Consider the following 23,717-nt stretch of genomic DNA (forward strand, 5'->3'; position numbering starts at 1 on the left):
CACACACACACACACACACACACACACACACACACACACACACACACACACACACACACACACACACACACACACACGCACACGAACAAACTAATGCATCGGCGGGCAGGCACTCATGCGCTCAAATGCATGCACACACACCCTGTCTCAGGCTTCTTGACGCCTCGCTGCACCCAGCAGCCACAGTGACTATGTCGACACAGTATCCAGTCTTTTCCCCTGTGTGCTTCCTCTCTCAGAGTCCACTCACTCTGCAACCACCAAGATGTCTGTTTGTTTCTGCATCTGTCTGTCCATGTGCTCTACCTTCCACCCATCTTTGAGAACAGGGAGAGTATTTGAGAACAATAAAACGTTTTGCACCACGGCCAAGTTGGATCTCCTCCAAAAAACTGGTATGAAACTGATTTGATTAATTTCCTTCTGAGAAAAAGTTGTGCAATTATTTGTAATTCATTCTGGGAAGAAATTGTATAAACTCAGCACTGATGCAAACAAAAAAAGTGTGGAATTCTTGTGTCCCTGACAGAAAGTGTAGTCAGTGTGACTGATAAGATGAGTCTCTGTCCTCATTGTCATGTGTGATGAGTCAGTCCTGTGTGTGGAGTGTTTGTGACCCTGTGTAGAGGAAATAGGAAGGCCCTCTCAAGGTGATGGTCTATTTACAGTATCAGGGACAGGGAGGTCACCATCATAGAACCACAGACTAAAACAAACCTGAGCCAACACTGGGAAGTGCCCTCCGTTTGGCCTGTATCAAAATGGAAACATTCTGACCTGGAGACATAACAATAGTCTCCTGCTCTGGACACCTCATCAAAGTATTTTTGTCATTTTTCTATTATGATTATGCTATTCAATGGTACGGTGAAATGTTGTGTCCTCACCTATTTTGAGCAGTTTCATGCAATCACATAAGACAAGCGTAACAAGTGAGTTGTAGATTATATCAGAATTGTATTTATCTGAACCAAGCCCTCAAATCCCTCAGAAATACACTCCATTTTAAGCAAATCTTGAACTCTCTTATCGAAAACAGGAAGTTTCGAACAATAAGACGTTGAGTCAACTTCAGTTGTCTGAGGGCATCAGGAAACGTAAAGAAAACATTAAAACAACCATTTCAAAGCCCGCCCGTCCTGAAATAAGAGAAGTGAGTGGTACTTAAACTTCTCTAAATGAGTATAAAAAAGTGAGACACGGGACCTGATCCATCTGATTACAGCTGTAATGATAGAATAGCAGAGACTCAACAAGCAGACTGTTCATAATCATTTCCTCAGGCTGGTTGGAACAGTGAAGGAGAGGCCAAATGACCACCAGCTGCAGGGATCACAACTAACTTACTGGGGGGAAAGAACACAGCTATTACATTACCCATCTACTATTATTACATAGATCTGACTGTGGCCTTTCAGAACATATCTGCAGCTAGAGAAAACTCTGTGTGCGTAGGCCTACTATTACTACCATGCAAAAGGCAGTGTCAGCATTTAGGGAAGCTAAAATGCTGAAGTTGTCTGTGTTGCGATTCGAACACGCATCCTTTGAGTCGCTAGAGGTTTGCGTTATACAACCACCCCGACCAACCACCTTACTTTCGTTTTTTGCGTTAAGTAACCTTTTGTCTTATGTAACCATACCAAACGTATACATATACTAATTTCACTGTCCCTGACTTACATTTACTATGTTATGTCTAGTCTATGAGACCAGCCTGGGGCAGAGAGATGTAGAATATGTCTGAGGGAAATAAAAAACACATGCACATCTAAATGCATTAAAACCAACCATTCTTGGGCATCGTCAAAACTGTGCAAATACATAAAACAACGACGACATTTGTTGCAGGATAATTTTTTTAAATGCTATTTTTTAGGCCTACGTGAATTATTGACTTGGCTAACAACGAATTTGGTGGAAATATAGAAATTGATTGGAAAACGAATTTACATTCTATGACAAGTAGAAAGTAGGCTAATCCACAAACGAATGCAAAACTCTGCAACTCCTGAAATCAGAACCAAGGCTTTTGGAGAGTAACGACCTCTTTCCCCTCGTGACGCTCTTCCTTCCTCTCCTCTCCCACCCAGAGTCAGAACGCTCAGATGGGATCTGGAGAATGTGACATGATCTGGAACACTCATAGGGAAAGAGATATCACTGCGGGGATTACTTTACTGTTAAAAACAGTTACTGGAATTGATGGAAATGCGCAAAGACACGCGCGTTTCTTTGGCACGCTGGGGACCGCCGCCCGGAATGTAGAAGTGTCCGCTTTTAACCGAAGAATTGGATTGGAGAAACCACTGCTCATTTGTGATTTGCGGTTTTGAGGATTACAATTATGATTGATATCTTGTACTTGTTGTGCCTCATACCTGTGTCAGGTAAGTGGGGGGGACAAGCTTATTCTGATCCATTCAATTTTAAACCCTAAATAAATTGTATCCTAAAAACACAGTAATACCCCTTTCACACACAGTCAAAGATCACACAAATGTACAATGCCTGCCTGTTTTTGGGCAAGGTAAAATTAATTTTATACTGGATATTCAGTGGATATTCTCTCATCAATAGCTATTGAACCAAGCATGCCATGACTATGAAGATGGTATATTCTGAAAGGGGTGGATGGAGAATAATCCACACCATAAAAAAAATATATACAGTTGTCGGAAGTTTACATACACCTTAGCCAAATACATTTAAACTCAGTTTTTCACAATTCCTGACATTTAATCCTAGTAAATATTCCCTGTCTTAGGTCAGGATCACCACTTTATTTTAAGAATGTGAAATGTCAGAATAATAGTAGAGAGAATGATTTATTTCAGCTTTTATTTCTTTCATCACATTCCCAGTGGGTCAGAAGTTTACATACACTCAATTTGGTAGCATTGCTTTTAAATTGTTTAACTTGGGTCAAATGTTTCAGGTAGCCTTCCACAAGCTTTCCACAATAAGTTGGGGGAATTTTGGCCCATTCCTCCTGACAGAGCTGGTGTAACTGAGTCAGGTTTGTAGGCCTCCCTGCTCGCACATGCTTTTTCAGTGCTGCCCACACATTTTCTATAGGATGAGGTCAGGGCTTTGTGATGGCCACTCCAATACCTTGACTTTGTTGTCCTTAAGCCATTTTCCACAACTTTGGAAGTATGCTTGGGGTCATTGTCCATTTGGAAGACCCATTTGGACCAAGCTTCAACTTCCTGACTGATGTCTTGAGATGTTGCTTCAAAATATCGACATAATTTTCCTCCCTCATGATGCCATCTATTTTGTGAAGTGCACCAGTCCCTCCTGTAGCAAAGCACCCCCACAACATGATGCTGCCACCCCCGTGCTTCTCGGTCGGGATGGTGTTCTTCGGCTTGCAAGCATCCCCCTTTTTCCTCCAAACGTAACGATGGTCATTATGGCCAAACAGTTCTATTTTTGTTTCATCAGACCAGAGGACATTTCTCCAAAAAGTACGATCTTTGTCTCCATGTGTAGTTGCAAACCGTAGTCTGGCTTTTTTATGGCGGTTTTGGAGCAGTGGCTTCTTCCTTGCTGAGCGGCCTTTCAGGTTATGTCGATATAGGACTTGTTTTACTGTGGATATAGATACTTTTGTACCGTTTTCCTCCAGCGTCTTCACAAGGTCCTTTGCTGTTGTTCTGGGATTGATTTGCACTTTTCGCACCAAAGTACGTTCCTCTCTAGGAGACAGAACGCATCTCCTTCCTGAACGGTATGACGGCTGAGTGGTTCCATGGTGTTTATACTTGCGTACTATTGTTTGTACAGATGAACGTGGTACCTTCAGGCGTTTGGAAATTGCTCCCAAGGATGAACCAGACTTGTAGAGGTCTGCACTTTTTTTTCTGAGGTCTTGGCTGATTTCTTTTGATTTTCCCATGATGTCAAGCAAAGAGGCACTGAGTTTGAGGGTAGGCCTTGAAATACATCCACAGGTACACCTCCAATTGACTCAAATTATGTCAATTAGCCTATCAGAAGCTTCTAAAGCCATGACATGACATTTTCCAAGCTGTTTAAAGGCACAGTCAATTTAGTGTATGTAAACTTCTGACCCACTGGAATTGTGATACAGTGAATTATAAGGGAAATAATCTGTCTGTAAACAGTTGTTGGAAAAATGACTTGTGTCATGTACAAAGTAGATATCCTAACTGACTTGCCAAAACTATAGTTTGTTAACAAGAAATTTGTGGAGTGGTTGAAAAATGAGTTTCAATGACTCCAACCTAAGTGTATGTAAACTTCCGACTTCAACTGTATATATTACGATTTCGGATCTCAGTCTTCAATAGCTCTTACACAAAGCGTGGCATGACCTTGACACAGGTGGAGGATGGAAAAAATCCACAGCTTTGGGATATTTTGTTATTATTTTTTTCTGGCTTTCATTTTTACATTTTTATTAATTTAGCCAACGCTCTTATCCAGAGCGACTTACAGGCGCAATTACGGTTAAGTGCCCTGATCAAGGGCACAGCGTCAGTTTTCCACCTAGTCGGCTCAGGGATTTGAACCAGCAACCTTTCGATTACTGGCCAAACACTCTTAACCACTAGGCTAAGAACTCCATGTTTGAAATACAGACAGCCCCCAAGGTTGAACAACATCCCCCATCCCTCTTCGCTTCCTAATTTACCAGTTACCCACTGACATGTATAAAAGGGGTATGTATACATGCAAGGAAGTGGTAAATAAGGGGCTGTTTGAAAGGGGCCCATATAAACATTGGCTGGTATTTTTTTTTACAGGTAATATACTACACCTTCTGTCTGAAATAGGTATAAGCTACATTACTCAAGGTGCTTATTAGATGTTGTAATCATTTCCACTGAATGTTTATGCCCCAGAAAGAAGGCTATAACGTAGGCTATGCAAGGCAACTGTAATTTAGATTTCTGAACATCAGAATTGATTTGACACAACAAGTTATGGGCTACTATAAAAGTTCAATGGGAGTGCAGAATGCATCCTCCTAAGAGAGCAGGAGCTCATCCCTGTTTCCTTCTATTGTTCCGTGGATCAGGGCTCAAATGCCACAGAACAGGAATGTTGGCGGATTTATGTTGCACCATTTCTGTGCCACCATATATGATGTGTTTTCTTATTTGGCTCCTAATGATTTATGTTGCACCATTTCTGTGCCACCATATATGATGTGTTTTCTTATTTGGCTCCTAATGATTTATGTTGCACCATTTCTGTGCCACCATATATGATGTGTTTTCTTATTTGGCTCCTAATGATTTATGTTGGTTGCACTGATTCTAGGTCAGTTTGTAACTGAAATATGTCCCCAGGTTGTAGCGTTATGCCCTCAGGCCCTTAAATTCTAATCTGGACCTCGAAGCCAGTTCCATTGCCTTTTTCCCCCCATTCTTAATAATCTGGTAGAACAGAACACCAGCAATAGCCCGGACCTCGTAGGGTAAGATTTAAATACCTCTGCCCTAAGGTCTAGTACTGTTTGTTTGGGTTAGAATGAATTAACAGATTTTTATAACATCAGTAGATTACTACAGTAGCTTCCCTTTGTTGTTTTATCTCATAATAGTGTAGATTACTGTATCATGTGAGCGATGCCATCTCGTCCGTACAGGTGCGGTTACAGACCTGACGATGATCTCCAACGCCGAGGCCTCCACCCCTCAGCGCTTCTCCATATCTTGCCTCACTGGGGAGCGGGATGCAGCAGAGTTAGACCTGGACATCAAGAAGGACAACAGCATTCTCATCCTCCCCTCACCGTCCCGATACAGCGTCAAGAGGCCCAAGACCAAGGAGGTGGTGGCCAATGAGTTTGTTGGTATAGTGGACCAGACGGGCATCTTCTATTGTCATGCATCAAAGGGAACTAGTCCTACTAGAAACCTGGTCACAGTCACTCTCATCAACAACTACAGCAAAGGTAAGGAAGAGGCTCTCAGTGAACGAGTGTGAGTGTGTGTGTGTGAGAGAGAGAGAGAGAGAGAGAGAGAGAGAGAGAGAGAGAGAGAGAGAGAGAGAGAGAGAGAGAGAGAGAGAGAGAGAGAGAGAGAGAGAGAGAGAGAGAGAACACATCTTCTTCTGTATTGCTCCTTCCAGGTCTTTTTGTCCCAGCCCACCTCACAGTGACGACTAACAGAGGGGACACAGTCCACCTGGCCATGCAGGTCCTCAGCTCCCAGAGGAGAGATGTCACCTGGAAGTACAATGGTGAGTTACGGAGGGAGGGAATAGATTCATCTAAATGAGAAAATGACATGGCAATATAGCCAATTGCTTGATTCATTGATTAATGATGTTAATGATATCTTGTCCTATGTGCTGACTCATACTGTGTTCTATCACCAGGAAACTATTTCTACATGACCCACTGGGGTGATGTGTCCAACAGTACGACCGTATTAACCTTTGAGGACGTGGCTCGTGCCCACGAGGGCATCTACAGTGCAGGCTTCGTGGGAGACAGTCCCATCAATGGAGCATGGATGAGGCTGATTGTCAGAGGTACAGAAGGGGTGTTCATATTAAACACACACACACACACAAAGACACACACACATACACAAATTGACTCGTTCATTTTAGTAGTTAGTTTGACCTGCTAGTGCTGGCCGCAATGAGTCCTACAGCAGTATTAATACATTCTCTTCCGGCTCGGTGTAAGATGGTGTAAGAATGACTGCAGGTCATTGATTATTGAACGTTATGATGGACACAGCTTTGTAGAACCAAAACATACACAGCCTCTACTCAACAAACTCCAACTCGAGAGCAAATCGTTTGGGGGCTGCAGTTTACGAACGATATTGAGCTTATCACCCTCACAGCAGTCAAGCAATGCATTCCGCCATGAGCCGTTCACAATCCTGTCCGGTTGCGGCCACAACTTCGCTTCAAATGTATCAGAATGTATCAAAACATTATCTTATTTGTATGCCTAGCAATCAACAAATGTAACAAGTTTCAGTCGCAAATGACAGCTCCAATAAGCCCCCTATGGTGAACGAATGTAGAATCATGACTCTTGAGTTTTTAGTTCATCGTTCACCAGTAGGGGGTCCTGGTGCTCTGGGCATTACTGACTCAAATAAAATGAGTTGAAAGATTCGTTATTTTGACTGAACGAGTCAAAAAGATTAGAGTCAGTAAAATAAGCTGAACTTCCCATTGCTATTGTATACTGTCTGTCCTGGGATTGATCTATTTTCATCTGGATGTAAGCCTGACAATACATTTAGTTATTTCTTCTCTGAAACACTTTTGGTTGGACATTGTTAGTACTAAGTTAATAGTCTTACCTGTCTTACCTTACCTGTATTACCTTTATTTATATTTAACCCTTACTTTACCAGGTAAGTTGACTGAGAACACATTGTCATTTACAGCAATGACCTGGGGAATAGTTAGTAGGGGAGAGGAGGGGGGATGAAGTAGCCAATTGGAAGCTGGGGATGATTAGGTGGCCATGATGGTATGAGGGCCAGATTGGGAATTTACCCAGGATACCGGGGTTAACACCCCTACTCTTATGATAAGTGCCATGGGATCTTTAGTGACCACAGACAGTCAGGACACACGTTTAACATCCCATCTGAAAGTCGACACCCTACACGGGGCAATGTCCCCAATTACTGCCCTGGGGAAAGAGTGCCTCCTACTGGCCCTCCAACACCTCTCCCAGCAGCATCTCTCTTACTGCTAACCATTACAAGGATCTGTATGATGATTCACATATGGATGAGGTGTTTGTATTTGGGTGGGTTGGCCACTGATGCTTCTCTGCTGTCGCTCCCAGACTGTGCAAGTAAGAAGTGGGGTGCCGACTGTGACAAGGACTGTCCAGAGTGTCTCAATGGAGGGGTGTGTCACGACAGTGACGGGGACTGTATCTGTCCACCAGGGTTCATGGGGATGCGCTGTGAGACAGGTGAGTGTGGGTGTGTCTGGGTGTGAGTGTGAGTGTGGGTGTGTGTGTGGGGGGGGTTACAGGCAATATGTTAAAGAATAAAATTGTGGCCTTGAAGCTGACACATACACACAATTGCTAATTTGTAGTGTGTGTGTGTGTGTGTGTGTGTGTGTGTGTGTGTGTGTGTGTGTGTGTGAAATACAGTATATTCTATTGACAAACTGTCTGAAATAACTGTGCCTGTCCTGTACTAAATCTAGGACTGTAATGTCTTCCCTTCCAGCCTGCAGAGAGGGGATGTTTGGCCGTAACTGCCAGGAGTGGTGCAGGTCAGAGCTGGACTGTGTAGGGCTGAGGTTCTGCCTGGCCGACCCTTACGGATGCTCCTGTGCCAGCGGATGGTTTGGGAACCACTGCAACAAATGTGAGTTAATTTGTCATAAATAGGGTTATGGCGTATTTTCAGCCTTGGATTGACAAATAAATATTGATTGTACTGTACAACCAACCAATCGACATTACTGCATGTGTTAAAATAGATACGTACATAACATGCATAGCCAGATCAGGTAGCAATTCATGACACACTTATTAGAACCTCCACACCTTGGCATTCCCATCCTAATGTCTTTCCTCCCCCAGCCTGCCACAGGGACATGTACGGGGCAGACTGCAGCCTGAGCTGTAGGTGTAAGAACGGGGGAGTGTGTAACCGTTTCAGTGGATGTCAGTGTCCCACTGGCTGGAGAGGACAGCACTGTGAGAAATCAGGTAGGTAAACATTACTTCCTCTTCCTCATCTTCCTCCTCATCATCACCACTGGTGCCTCTACCAAGCATCTTCTTCCTCATCTTCATCTGTTTCTCCCCCATCAGACCGCGCCCCTCAGATCTTGGACATGGCCAGTAGTCTGGAGTGGAACCTTGACTCCAGCCCTGAGATCCTGTGTTCTGCCACAGGCAACCCCCTGCCCAGCCACACCAGCATCGAGCTGCGCAAACTGGACAGTTCTGTGCTCAAGGTAGAGGCAATGGAGGGATGGCCAGGGTGTTTATTTTATATTGGATTATTCCGTTACTGGGAATCAAACGGTGATGGTGTAGTCAGTGAGATTTGGGAAATTCTGTGTTTTTGTAACAGTGAAAATAGGTGAATATTTTTTATTGATATGTCAGTTGGCTCAACATACAGACTTACCCATATCTATTTGGACCTCTCTCAGGCATCTCGCACCACCATGGACTCCCATAAGAGCACAGCCCAGTTTGAGATCCCCCGTCTGTCCTTCGAGCATGCTGGATTATGGGAGTGCAGGGTCTCCACCAATGGGGGACAAGACTCCCGCAAGTTCAACCTCACTGTCAAAGGTCAGAAGAGAAAAGTATTTAACTGGTCCAGATCAGTCAGTGTGAGGTGCTTAACATCGAGGGCAGCTTTCCTAGACACAGAGGAACTCTAGTCCTGGTCTTGAACATACGTCTTAGTGCAGGACTTGATTTGAGTGGGAAACCTGTCCTAAATACACACTGAGAAAAAGGGTAGATAAAAAGGTTTTAATGTTCTGGTTGAAACTTGTCATATCACCCGTCTCACCCACACCCTCACCCCCACCCGCTCTCTCGCCAGAGCCGCCGTGCCCCAGCACCCCTCCCAAGCTGCTGGAGAAGAGGAGTAAGCAGCTGGTGGTGATGCCTGTGGACTCCTACAGAGGAGACGGACCCATCGACTCCACCAAGCTCCTCTACAAGCCCATGGAGACTGGAGACTCCTGGTCCTCCATCATAGGTATGTCAGGTGGAGTTTGATCTCATGTAAAGTCATGGGAGTTACAACTACACATCTTGGCAAGTGGCAACATGCGTTATTATCCATTTGACAGGAAAGATCGCTGTGGTATATCAGAGCGTATACCACGAGTATGACAAAACATGTATTTTTACTGCTCTAATTACATTGGTAACCAGTTTCTAATAGCAATAAGGCACCTTGGGGTTTGTGGTATATGGCCAATATACCACGGCTAAGGGCTGTGTCCAGGCACTCCGTGTTGCCCGGCTCGGCCCTTGTTGCTTAATTATACAGTATACACTTTAGATCCCTATGCTACATTGATAATGGTCTCTGATGCTCTCTCTCTCTGTTCATGTTCTTCAGTATACAGTAGAGAGCCTATAACTCTGATGAATCTGAAGCCGTCTACACGCTACCACGTCCGTGTCCAGCTGACCCGTCCTGGGGAGGGAGGGGAGGGAACTCTGGGGCCTGAGGCCATCATGGAGACTGACTGTCCAGGTGAGAAACAACATAGCGGCCATTTTAGTTTTGTAGTATCGTAATGGAAGAAAGTCAGAGCAGAGGTTTGATGAAGCTGCAGAGGGGGAGTGTGTGTGTGTGTGTGTGTGTGTGTGTGTGTGTGTGTGTGTGTGTGTGTGTGTGTGTGTGTGTGTGTGTGTGTGTGTGTGTGTGTGTGTGTGTGTGTGTGTGTGTGTGTGTGTGTGAGAGAGAGTTGAAGTTAGTCGTAGTTTGTCCTAGTGGACAGCTAAGTGCTGGTTCTGAATCTGGGAATGGTTCTTTAATTCTGAGGTCTATAAGTGACCAGATCAGAATGTTCTTTGTCCGTCTGTAAGCCCGAGGCTAAGTAAACAGTAGAATGAGAAAGTATCCCAGGCTGGTGGACCTCTCCCTGACTGCGTGTTCTGTGTCGCTACTGTAGAGCCAACGGTTCGACCGGAGATTGACTTCAGTTCGCTGGAGGGCCGCAACGCCACCGTACGCTGGCTGTTGCCTGGCAACGCGGGCGGGGCCGTGGGTGCGGCCAGCGGGTTCTTAGTGCAGCTCTTTGGGCCCTCCCCCTCAGGAGAGAAGCTGAGAGAGGAGACCACCCTGCTCAATGTGCTCTCCACCAAGTTCTACAACCTGCAGTACCACCAAGACTACACAGTGGTCGTCAGGCTACTCAACTGTGGCAGTCTGGGGCCTGCCTCTAAGCCTTACCACTTCCGCATCAACAGCCAGGGTAACTAACAAAAGCTCTTTCTATTGGCTTAGCGGTGAGTGTTGACGAGCGTGATTGGTGGATGTATGGTGTATGGTGCCTGGCTCCCCCCTGCCCTCGTAGTGTGTCATGATTAAAGAAAGGAAATCAGAATGAAAGCATTGTGCAGCATTGGGCAATAGCCATGTAGCCATGTAGCATAAGATAACACCTTCTGACCAATACTAACCCTGATGTATCCTCTCTTTTCCCCTCTCTCCCCCTTTCCCTCCCTCCCTCTCCTCCCCTCTCCCTCAGGTCCCTCCTCTCCTCGTAATGTCCAGGCCCTGCCCCTGTCTGTGTCTGCGGTGCAGGTGAAGTGGCAGCCCCCTGAGGACCCTAACGGGGGCATAGTGAAGTACATCATAGAGTACCAGCCAGTGGGTCAGGGCAGCCTGCACCCCTGGGTAGATACTGACGATGGCAACAAGACGGTTAAAGACGTGACTGCACTTAACGGGAGTACTCTCTACCAGTTCAGAGTGAGAGCCTTCTCTAAAGTACCGGGGGAGTGGAGCAAGATGGTCCATGCCAGGACCCAGGGAGATGGTGAGAGATAGATTACACCACTCTGCCAAATGAATGAGAGAGAGAGAGAGATCTCCTCATCTCCTCCTCGCCTCCTCATCACCTCCTCATCTTCTCCTCATCTCCTCCTCATCTCCTCCTCACCTCCTCTCCTCATCTCCTCCTCATCTCCTCCTCTCCTCCTCATCTCTCCTCCTCCTCACCTCCTCATCTCCTCCTCTCCTCCTCCCCTTTCAGGCTTCCAGGACTTCACTCCAACCACCCAGGGTGTGGGGGGGCGTCCAGGCAGCGAGGGCTACCAGCTGGTGGTGGCGGTAGTGGGGTCTGTGACGGTCACCTGTGTCACCATCCTGCTGGCCCTGCTGGCCCTCTTCTGCATCCGCAAGACCCTGCTCAACCGCAGACGCAGCTTCACCTACCAGTCTGGATCGGTGAGAGACAGAGTGAGAGAGAGAGACACGGCATACCACAGTCATTAACTAGTTCACTAAATATACACTGAGTGTACCAAACATTAAGAACACCTTCCTAATATTGAGTTGCACCCCCTCTTGCCCTCAGAACAGACTCAATTCATCGGGGTATGGATTCTTCAAAGTGTCAAAAGCTTTTCACAGGGATGCTGGACAATGTTGACGTTGCTTCCCACAGTTGTGTCAAGTTGGCTGGAAGTCATTTGGGTGGTGGACCATTCTTGATACACAGGAAACTGTTGAGTGTGAAAACCCAGCAGTGTTGCAGTTCTTGACACACTCAAACCAGTGTGCCTGGCACCTACTACCATACCCCGTTCAAAAGCACTTAAATCTTTTGTCTTGCCCATTCACCCTCTGAATGCCACACATACACCAACCATGTCTCAATTGTTTCAAGGCTTGAAAATCCTTCTTTTTAACCTGCCTCATCCCCTTCATATACACTGATTTAAGTGGATTTAACAGGTGACATCAATAAGGGATCATATAGTTCACCTGGACTCACCCGGCCATTATACTGTGGAAAGCAGGTGTTCTTAATGTTTTGTACAGTTTATATATCCACTTTTTACACTATATTATACATCGCACCATATTATTAGAAACCTCTCTATATATACAATTTTTATACTTTGACTGGTTAAAAATGAATGAAATGAATCATTGCAACCCGTAGGGAGAGGAGACCATCCTGCAGTTTAACTCTGGGACCCTGACCCTGACGAGGAGACCCAAGCCTGCCGCCGAGTCCCTCACCTACCCCATCCTGGAGTGGGATGACATCAAGTTCGAGGACGTCATCGGAGAGGGCAACTTCGGCCAGGTCATCAAGGCCATGATCAAGAAGGATGGGGCCAAGATGAGCGCTGCTATCAAGATGCTGAAAGGTAGTAGGTACCACACAAACACACACAGGCACACACACTAAAACAGACACACTAAAACAGACACACAAAGACACACACACACTAAAACCTCTGACAACAAGCCAGGGGTCAAATTGAACAAGCTTCTTTCTCTGTACCTGTTTGTAACTTGCTATGTTTGCTGTGTTTCGTTTTGAGCAGAGTTTGCCTCTGAGAATGACCACCGGGACTTTGCAGGAGAGCTGGAGGTATTGTGTAAACTGGGCCAGCATCCCAACATCATCAACCTCATAGGAGCCTGTGAAAACAGGGGTGAGTCTCCCACCTACTGGTCAGGGGGGGAATTACATGCTTTTAATTGACGCTATAATAATACTGCTGGCCGTAATATAATAATACGTCCCTCTTCAAGTGAATACTTTTAAATATGAGTTTTGAAGAAAGTTGAAAGAAATAAGTCTGTATTATTTTATGTTTTGCTATAGCATGTGTATAGGGATTTTAAGATGTCAAGCTGTGTAAACTGTAAATGGTTTACAGGTCAACTTTGTATTTGTTCAGTACTGATTGCATACTGCTTAGTTGCCTGAGCCCAACATGCAGGGCATGAAGTGGTTAATATCCTGAGTTATCCGGATGCATACAGATCCTCTGATGTGCACCTGGACATGACTGTGTGTTGTCCAACCCAAACAAACCCTGTCTATCTGCAAGAAGCATTTGCACTATCAGATTTGTTTTGCTTGTCCATATGCCACATCAGCAAACGGTTCTGCTGCTGCATATCTATCTGTGTGATACAGAGTCTTGGGACCAAGCTCTGAGCATGACATTTCAATTTCCATACCACATCTGATGGTTTTGGGACATAATTGAATTGCCTGTTACTCTTTGTACTTTAGAGGGAGATTACAAAAACAACTCAACCACGAGAAAAATACATCCTACCAAACCACTGTGTTTCACAATCCTACTGGTTCTCAAGTAGCCCTGAGAGAGAAACCAGAATGGCTGGTTAATGCTGGTTCTCTCTCTCTCTCTCTCTCTCTCTCTCTCTCTCTCTCTCTCTCTCTCTCTCTCTCTCTCTCTCTCTCTCTCTCTCTCTCTCTCTCTCTCTCTCTCTCTCTCTCTCTGCCTCTCTCTCTCTCTCTCTCTCTCTCTCTCTCTCTCTCTCTCTCTCTCTCTCTCTCTCTCTCTCTCTCTCTCTCTCTCTCTCTCTCTCTCTCTTGATATAATGATGATTACAACACAGAACTAGAATTATATTTATATGGCTACATTATGATACTCAGTTAATGCCTTCCTACCTTTCCATGGCTAACTTTTATGCATATGGTATCTCCCTTAGCAACCTTCTCCATAAAGTGTACAAGTAAATCATAAACTTCCTTCACTTTCCCCTAACTGCCTCTCTCTACCTGTGTAGGGTACCTGTACATTGCCATTGAGTACGCCCCCTATGGTAACCTGCTTGACTTTCTGCGTAAGAGCAGAGTCCTGGAGACAGACCCTGCCTTTGCCAAGGAGCATGGCACCGCATCCACCCTCACCTCACAACAACTGCTGCAGTTCGCCGTCGACGTGGCAACTGGCATGCACTACCTTAGTGACAAACAGGTATGGTATATACACAGATGTCTCTGTGAACTCTAAAGATGTGTCCCTGTGTTGGGAGGGGAGTTGCCAGTTCTATGTGGTTCGTATCCAAGTTTGACAGCATACTTTTATTTCATTGTTTTACAGCTGTGCTTCAATACACAAATGATGATTGATAAATGTGACAGAGAATCTTCGTTTATGTAGTTTTCCTCTCAACATACATTTTCAATTATATAATTCCCAGATGTTATCTTCATCCTCCCTCTTCTCCCTCTTCTCCCTCTTCTCCCTATCCTCTCTCTCTCTCTCTCTCTCTCTCTCTCTCTCTCTCTCTCTCTCTCTCTCTCTCTCTCTCTCTCTCGCTCTCTCTCTCTCTCTCTCTCTCTCTCTCTCTCTCTCTCTCTCTCTCTCTCTAGTTCATCCACAGAGATCTGGCAGCGAGGAACGTTCTAGTGGGAGACAACCTGGTCGCTAAGATAGCAGACTTCGGTCTGTCCAGAGGAGAGGAGGTCTATGTCAAGAAGACCATGGTGGGTGCTCAGTCGCAAACAGCACTGTGCATTATCAAACAATAGCCAGTGTACTAGTCTGTAATGATTCCCCAAAATGAGTACAGATGATAAATAAGACTGTGAAATTAGTGGAAGGAACTGAAGAGGGCAGTAACTGCATAGGAGGACTGAACTGTACAATGTCTTGACCTTTTCTCTTTGCATTACAGGGGAGGTTGCCTGTGCGTTGGATGGCGATAGAGTCCCTAAACTACAGTGTGTACACCACCAAGAGTGACGTGTGAGTATCTGTCTGGGAAATTCATAGTTCAACTAGAACAAATCGTGGCTTTATTTAGACAATTATACCATGTCTTCCAGTAACGGGTGGAAGATAATACGATGCCAGCAGTCACATGATCCCGGTCTCTCTCTCTACCCTGCTGTCCAAAACAACAAATCATGTTCGCCCCCCACCGCCCCAGTCAATGGTGAACTGATAACTTAGGGCAGAGGAACTGATAACAACCCAGGAAGCCCTAGGGAACATAGAGCCAGTGGATGGTCTCACTACCACACAGAGCCTGTCAAACACACACTATTTATACCCACCTCAGAACTGACTGGAAGGCCCTAGGACAGCTACAGGAAGTGAAACGAAAAAGAGTTGGTTAGGTTAGCAGAGAAGAGAGACGTTTCTGTAGTAAACAAGTTGTAAATGAGCTGTGTGTGTGTGCGCGTGCGTGTGTGTGTGAGCTAAGGCACACAGAACATAAGAAAAGATAACCAGACCGTTACTCTGTGTTTACGAGAGAGAGAGAGAATATATAGACATAACATGACATTTGAAATTTCTTTATTCTTTTGGAACTTGTGTGAATGTAATATTTACTGTCCACTTTTATTGTTTATTTCACTTTTGTTTATCAATTTCACTTGCTTTGGCAATGTAAACATTTGTTTCCCATACCAATAAAGCCCTTTGAATTGAATTGAATTGAGAAAGAGAGAGAGAGATAACCTGAAGCAGAGTCATATTGTATTTCTACAGAATGACTGACAGTTAACTGTTCAACTTGCAGTGGGTAGGCTACATTATCTTGTTAGTTCACATTGGCAAGTCAAAATAAAACCTCTAATTACCCTGTTTAATGGATGGAATTATAATGTCCCTCTAACTGTTCAATGGCCTTTACTTCTCCACCTTTCCTCATCGTCCTTCTCTCTCTCTCTTTCTCAGATGGTCTTTCGGTGTACTTCTATGGGAGATAGTGAGTTTAGGTAAGTTGACGTCAAGTGAATGTAAAGTGTGAACTCTATTCATATTTTCAGGTGAGAAATACTATTGGCATATATTCCCAGCCATGTGGGCACCCAAAATCAAATAGTCAAAACCCCTCCGGTTACCCTGAGAGAGTATTTCCACCACAGCTTTCACATCATACTGTAAATGTACCACAGAGAGAATGGGGGAGGGGCTGAATAAACAACTTAAGAATACACAGAAAGAACATCGTCCATCACTCTAGGAAATATTATGTCATAAAAGTCTGAGCAAAACAACCCCTCTTGTGAGGAATGATGATGGTGATGATGATGATGGTGGTGATGATGATGATGAAGATGAAGATGGTGGTGATGATGATGATGGAATGATGATGGTGATGGCTGGGTGATGATGGTGATGATGGTGATGATGATGATAATGATGGTGATGATGATGATGATGAAGATGGTGGTGATGATGATGATGGAATGATGATGGTGATGGTTGGGTGATGATGGTGATGATGGTGATGATGATGATGATGGTGATGATGATGATGATGATGATGATGATGATGATGATGATGATGATGATGGTGGTGATGATGATGATGATGATGATGGAATGATGATGGTGGTGGTGATGATGATGATGATGATTTTGACCAAGACTATGACTGACAGACATCAGTCCATGCCCAGTGTCAGTGCCCTGTGTCAGTGCCCCGTGTCAGTGTATGGTTGTAAAAGTTAATCCGTCCCCCTGTTCTCTCTCTTTGTCTACCAGGTGGTACTCCTTACTGTGGGATGACCTGTGCCGAGCTTTACGAGAAGCTCCCTCAGGGCTACAGGATGGAACAGCCCAGGAATTGTGACGACGAAGTGTAAGCAATGACCTGGGCTTGGAACTGTGTGTGCGTGCATACATGTGTGTGTGTGTGTGTGTGTGAGTGAGTGAGTGAGTGAGTGAGTGAGTGAGTGAGTGAGTGAGTGAGTGAGTGAGTGAGTGAGTGAGTGAGTGAGTGAGTGAGTGAGTGAGTGAGTGAGTGAGTGAGTGAGTGAGTGAGTGAGTGAGAGAGGCACAGAGAGAGACAGACACAAAGAGAGACAGACAGATAGATAGACATACACAGACAGACAGACACAGACAGACAGACAGACAGACAGACAGACAGACAGACAGACAGACAGACAGACAGACAGACAGGCAGACAGGCAGACAGAGACACAGACAGACACAGACATAGAGAGAAAGAGAGAGACACAGACAGAGAGAGACACAGACAGACAGAGAGAGACTCAGACAGACACAGAAAGACAGAGAAAGAACAGACAGACAGAAAGAGACACAGACACAGACAGAGAGAGACATAACACAGACAGAGAGAGACACAACACAGACAGAGAGAGACACAACACAGACAGAGAGAGACACAGACACAGACATAGAGACACAGACAGAGATAAACACAGATAGAGAGATATACAGACACAGACAGAGAGACACACAGACATAGAGAGACACAGACAAAGACAGACACAGACAGAGAGAGACACAGACACAGACAGAGAGAGACACCAACACAGACAGAGATAGACACAGACACAGACAGAGAGAGACACAGACACAGACAGAGAGAGACACAGACACAGACATAGAGACACAGACAGAGAGAGACACAGACAGAGATAAACACAGATAGAGAGATATACAGACACAGACAGAGAGAGACACAGACAGAGACAGACACATACAGAGAGAGACACAGACACAGACAGAGAGAGACACAGACACAGACAGAGAGAGACACCAACACAGACAGAGAGAGACACAGACACAGACAGAGAGAGACACAGACACAGACAGAGAGAGACACAGACAGAGACACAGACAGAGACACAGACACATACAGAGACACAGACAGAGAGAGACACAGACAGAGAGAGACACAGACACAGACAGAAACACAGACAGTGACACAGACAGAGAGAGAGAGAGAGACACAGACAGAGAGATGCACAGACACAGACAGAGACACAAACAGAGAGAGACACAGACAGCTAGAGACACAGACACAGACAGAGAAAGACACAGACATAGAGTGACACAGACAGAGAGAGACACAGACCGAGAGAGACACAGACACAGACAGCGAGAGACACAGACAGAGAGAGACACAACACAGACAGACAGAGACACAGACACAGAGAGAGACACAGACATAGAGAGACACAGACAGAGAGAGACAGAGCCACAGACAGAGAGAGACACAGACACAGAGAGAGACACAGACATAGAGAGACACAGACAGAGAGAGACACAGACAGAGAGAGACACAACACAGACAGAGAGAGACACAACCCAGACAGAGAGAGACACAGACACATACAGACACAGACACCGACAGAGAGAGACACAGACAGAGAGAGACACAGACACAGACAGAGAGAGACACAGACGCAGACAGAGAGAGACACAGACACAGACAGAGAGAGACACAGACAAAGACAGAGAGACACAGACAGATAGAGACACAGACACAGACAGAGAGAGACACAGACAAAGACAGAGAGAGACACAGACAGAGATAGTCACAGACACAGACAGAGAGAGACACAGACAAAGACATAGTGAGACACAGACAAAGACAGAGAGACAGAGACACAGACAGAGAGAGACACAGACACAGACAGAGAGACAAAGAGAGACACAGACAAAGAGAGGCACAGACAAAGAGAGACACAGACAGAGAGAGACACAAACATAGAGAGACACAGACATAGAGAGACACAGACACAGGCAGAGAGAGACACAGACACAGACAGAGACAGAGATTGACACAGCCATAGACAGAGACACAGACAGAGAGAGACACAGACAGAGAGAGACACAGACAGAGAAGAGACCCAGACACAGACAGAGAGAGACACCGACACAGACAGAGAGAGACACAGACACGGACAGAGAGAGACACAGACAGAGACAGAGAGAGACACAGACACAGACAGAGAGAGACACCAACACAGACAGAGAGAGACACAGACACAGACAGAGAGAGACACCGACACAGACAGAGAGAGACACCGACACAGACAGAGAGAGACACAGACACAGACCGAGAGAGACACAGACAGAGAGAGACACAGACACAGACAGAGAGAGACACCAACACAAACAGAGAGAGACACAGACACAGATATAGAGAGACACAGACACAGACAGAGAGAGACACAGACACAGACACAGGGAGACACCAACACAGACAGAGAGAGACACAGACACAGACAGAGAGAGACACAGACACAGACCGAGAGAGACACAGACACAGACAGCGAGAGACACAGACAGAGAGAGACACAACACAGACAGACAGAGACACAGACACAGAGAGAGACACAGACATAGAGAGACACAGACAGAGAGAGACAGAGCCACAGACAGAGAGAGACACAGACACAGAGAGAGACACAGACATAGAGAGACACAGACAGAGAGAGACACAGACAGAGAGAGACACAACACAGACAGAGAGAGACACAACCCAGACAGAGAGAGACACAGACACATACAGACACAGACACCGACAGAGAGAGACACAGACAGAGAGAGACACAGACACAGACAGAGAGAGACACAGACGCAGACAGAGAGAGACACAGACACAGACAGAGAGAGACACAGACAAAGACAGAGAGACACAGACAGATAGAGACACAGACACAGACAGAGAGAGACACAGACAAAGACAGAGAGAGACACAGACAGAGATAGTCACAGACACAGACAGAGAGAGACACAGACAAAGACATAGTGAGACACAGACAAAGACAGAGAGACAGAGACACAGACAGAGAGAGACACAGACACAGACAGAGAGACAAAGAGAGACACAGACAAAGAGAGGCACAGACAAAGAGAGACACAGACAGAGAGAGACACAAACATAGAGAGACACAGACATAGAGAGACACAGACACAGGCAGAGAGAGACACAGACACAGACAGAGACAGAGATTGACACAGCCATAGACAGAGACACAGACAGAGAGAGACACAGACAGAGAGAGACACAGACAGAGAAGAGACCCAGACACAGACAGAGAGAGACACCGACACAGACAGAGAGAGACACAGACACGGACAGAGAGAGACACAGACACGGACAGAGAGAGACACAGACAGAGACAGAGAGAGACACAGACACAGACAGAGAGAGACACCAACACAGACAGAGAGAGACACAGACACAGACAGAGAGAGACACCGACACAGACAGAGAGAGACACCGACACAGACAGAGAGAGACACAGACACAGACCGAGAGAGACACAGACAGAGAGAGACACAGACACAGACAGAGAGAGACACCAACACAGACAGAGAGAGACACAGACACAGATATAGAGAGACACAGACACAGACAGAGAGAGACACAGACACAGACACAGGGAGACACCAACACAGACAGAGAGAGACACAGACACAGACAGAGAGAGACACAGACACAGACAGAGAGAGACACAGACACAGACAGAGAGAGACACAGTCACAGACAGAGAGAGACACAGTCACAGACAGAGAGAGACACAGTCACAGACAGAGAGAGACACAGACACAGACAGACACAGACAGACACAGACACAGACAGAGAGAGACACCAACACAGACAGAGAGAGACACAGACACAGACAGAGAGAGACACAGACACAGACAGAGAGACACCAACACAGACAGAGAGAGAGACAGACACAGACAGAGAGAGACACAGACACAGACAGAGAGAGACACAGACACAGACAGAGAGAGACACAGACACAGACAGAGACTGTGTGCACCATTATAGCTGGTTATTATAGTTTGTTGTAGGTTTTATAATTGGTTAATAGTTTTTTTTAAATCTAGGTATGAGTTGATGAGGCAGTGCTGGAGAGACCGGCCCTATGAGAGACCTCCGTTCTCCCAGATCTCTGTACAGCTCAACAGAATGCAGGAGGCCAGGAAGGTAAGGAGACTGTAACTTACAGTTTCACTTAGGACTCATATTTTCAATCTGCTAGCAACCTCCTGACCTATCCCATAAGGTACAGAGGTAGCCTGGTCCCAGACTTGTTTGTGTTGTCTTGCAGGAGTTGGCACAGAAGGTCCTGGTTAGGGTTGCAAAATTCCAGGAACTTTCAATAAATTCCCTGGTTTTTCCAAATCCTGGTTGGAGGATTCAGTATTTCCTGCTTATTAACTCCTGATTTGGAGATCCCTAGTCCTGGTTACATACAATTCCTCCTCTTTACTGAATTAATTCCTCACCTGTAATTTTCTAAATCACTCTACTATCTAACTACTCCTCTCCTTACATCCCATCCCAGGCCTACGTGAACATGGCGCTCTTCGAGAACTTCACCTATGCTGGGATAGACGCCACGGCCGAGGAGGCCTGACTTCCAACCCCCCCAGACCCCGACAGGTCTCGTAGCCCACAGGAGAGGCCCCGAGGCTGGGCACCGCGTTACTGCCGCCCCCCTGCTGCGGCCCAACGTGGGGACCGGTGGAACAACAGACGATCCACCCGGACCACTAGGCTATAGAGGGAGGACTGTGAAAGGACACTGTCGAGGTCTGATGGGGGGACTGGTTGGGATTGGTTTGGGAGTTGTAACACTGGACTTGGGACACACCTCTGTGCTTGTTTGAAGGAAAGTTTGGAAGAGGAAGGTGCTATATCACATGATACTACACTACCAGAGTCACATGATACTACACTGACAGTCCCATGATACTACACTGACAGTCCCATGATACTACACTGCCAGAGTCACATGATACTACACTGCCAGAGTCACATGATACTACACTGACAGAGTCACATGATACTACACTGACAGAGTCACATGATACTACACTGCCAGAGTCACATGATACTACACTGCCAGAGTCACATGATACTACACTGACAGTCACATGATACTACACTGACAGAGTCACATGATATTACACTGACAGTCACCTGATACTACAGTGACAGAGTCACATGATACTACACTGACAGTCACATGATACTACACTGCCAGAGTCACATGATACTACACTGACAGAGTCACATGATACTACACTGACAGTCACATGATACTACACTGACAGTCACATGACACTACAGTGCCAGAGTCACATGATACTACAGTGACAGAGTCACATGATACTACAGTGACAGAGTCACATGATACTACAGTGACAGAGTCACATGATACTACACTGACAGTCACATGATACTACACTGCCAGAGTCACATGATACTACACTGACAGTCACATGATACTACACTGCCAGAGTCACATGATACTACACTGACAGTCCCATGATACTACACTGACAGTCCCATGATACTACACTGCCAGAGTCACATGATACTACACTGACAGAGTCACATGATACTACACTGACAGTCCCATGATACTACACTGCCAGAGTCACATGATACTACACTGACAGTCCCATGATACTACACTGCCAGAGTCACATGATACTACACTGACAGAGTCACATGATACTACACTGCCAGTTACATGATACTACACTGACAGAGTCACATGATACTACACTGCCAGAGTCACATGATACTACACTGACAGAGTCACATGATACTACACTGACAGAGTCACATGATACTACACTGACAGAGTCACATGATATTACACTGACAGTCACCTGATACTACAGTGACAGAGTCACATGATACTACACTGACAGAGTCACATGATATTACACTGACAGTCACCTGATACTACACTGACAGAGTCACATGATACTACACTGCCAGAGTCACATGATACTACACTGACAGAGTCACATGATACTAAACTGACAGTCACATGATACTACACTGACAGTCCCATGATACTACACTGACAGTGTATGTGGGGTGCCCTATGACCTTTCCTCCGTCCAAATGGAGAGAATACTTTTTTATGGACACATGGACACACGTGGAGTCTGCTGTTCATTCTGAGATGGATTGAGATGGATCTGGCTGGGGAGAAAACATACAATGTAGCACTTGAACCAGAAACATGTATATTCATGTGTATATTCACTTATTTCCCGTCTTTCGGATGGGACGTTAAACGGGTGTCCTGACTCTCTGTGGTCACCAAAGATCCCATGGCACTTTTTGCAAGAGTAGGGGTGTTAACCCCGGTGTTCTGGCTAAATTCCCAATCTGGCCCTCATACCATCATGGCCTCCTAATCACCCCCAGCTTCCAATTGGCTCATTCATCTCCTCTCCCCTGTAGCTATTCCCCAGGTCGTTGCTGTAAATGAGAATGTGTTCAGTCAACGTACCTGGTAAAATAACGGTAAATAAAATGGTAGTACAGTATATCATGAGAATGTAACCGCTGTGCTTTTTACCGTCTTTCCTTCCTACAGAATATATCCTCCTTTTGTAAAAGTTTAGTATAAATCATATACACAGACCACCTGTTTACCTTTGTGACATACTGTATGCTACCTGCATCTCTTTGAATTGTGTATCCATCTACTCT

The 23,717-nt window shown here is 45.6% G+C and overlaps 1 protein-coding gene across 2 annotated transcripts; it reads left to right on the plus strand.

Moving 5' to 3' along the window:
* Positions 1–2,123: 2,123 nt before the first annotated feature.
* Positions 2,124–23,649, plus strand: LOC120055037 (tyrosine-protein kinase receptor Tie-1-like). 2 transcript variants are annotated; one of them, XM_039002891.1, is made up of 23 exons: positions 2,124–2,390; positions 5,624–5,932; positions 6,109–6,219; positions 6,358–6,513; positions 7,805–7,936; positions 8,202–8,342; positions 8,561–8,689; positions 8,795–8,940; positions 9,142–9,286; positions 9,546–9,704; positions 10,074–10,211; positions 10,633–10,935; positions 11,212–11,502; positions 11,719–11,924; positions 12,634–12,844; positions 13,025–13,135; positions 14,250–14,440; positions 14,839–14,952; positions 15,144–15,214; positions 16,154–16,194; positions 16,967–17,063; positions 21,083–21,182; positions 21,544–23,649. In XM_039002891.1, the coding sequence occupies exons 1-23, from the start codon at positions 2,348–2,350 to the stop codon at positions 21,613–21,615; spliced, it is 3,417 nt and encodes a 1,138-aa protein (XP_038858819.1). In that variant the 5' UTR covers positions 2,124–2,347; the 3' UTR covers positions 21,616–23,649. The 2 variants fall into 2 exon arrangements, with proteins under 2 accessions (XP_038858819.1, XP_038858820.1); XM_039002892.1 differs by having other exon boundaries at positions 11,719–11,912.
* The last annotated feature ends 68 nt before the right edge of the window (positions 23,650–23,717 follow it).

This window comes from Salvelinus namaycush, chromosome 10 (genome assembly GCF_016432855.1).
Source record: "Salvelinus namaycush isolate Seneca chromosome 10, SaNama_1.0, whole genome shotgun sequence".
Lineage (NCBI taxonomy): Eukaryota > Metazoa > Chordata > Actinopteri > Salmoniformes > Salmonidae > Salvelinus > Salvelinus namaycush.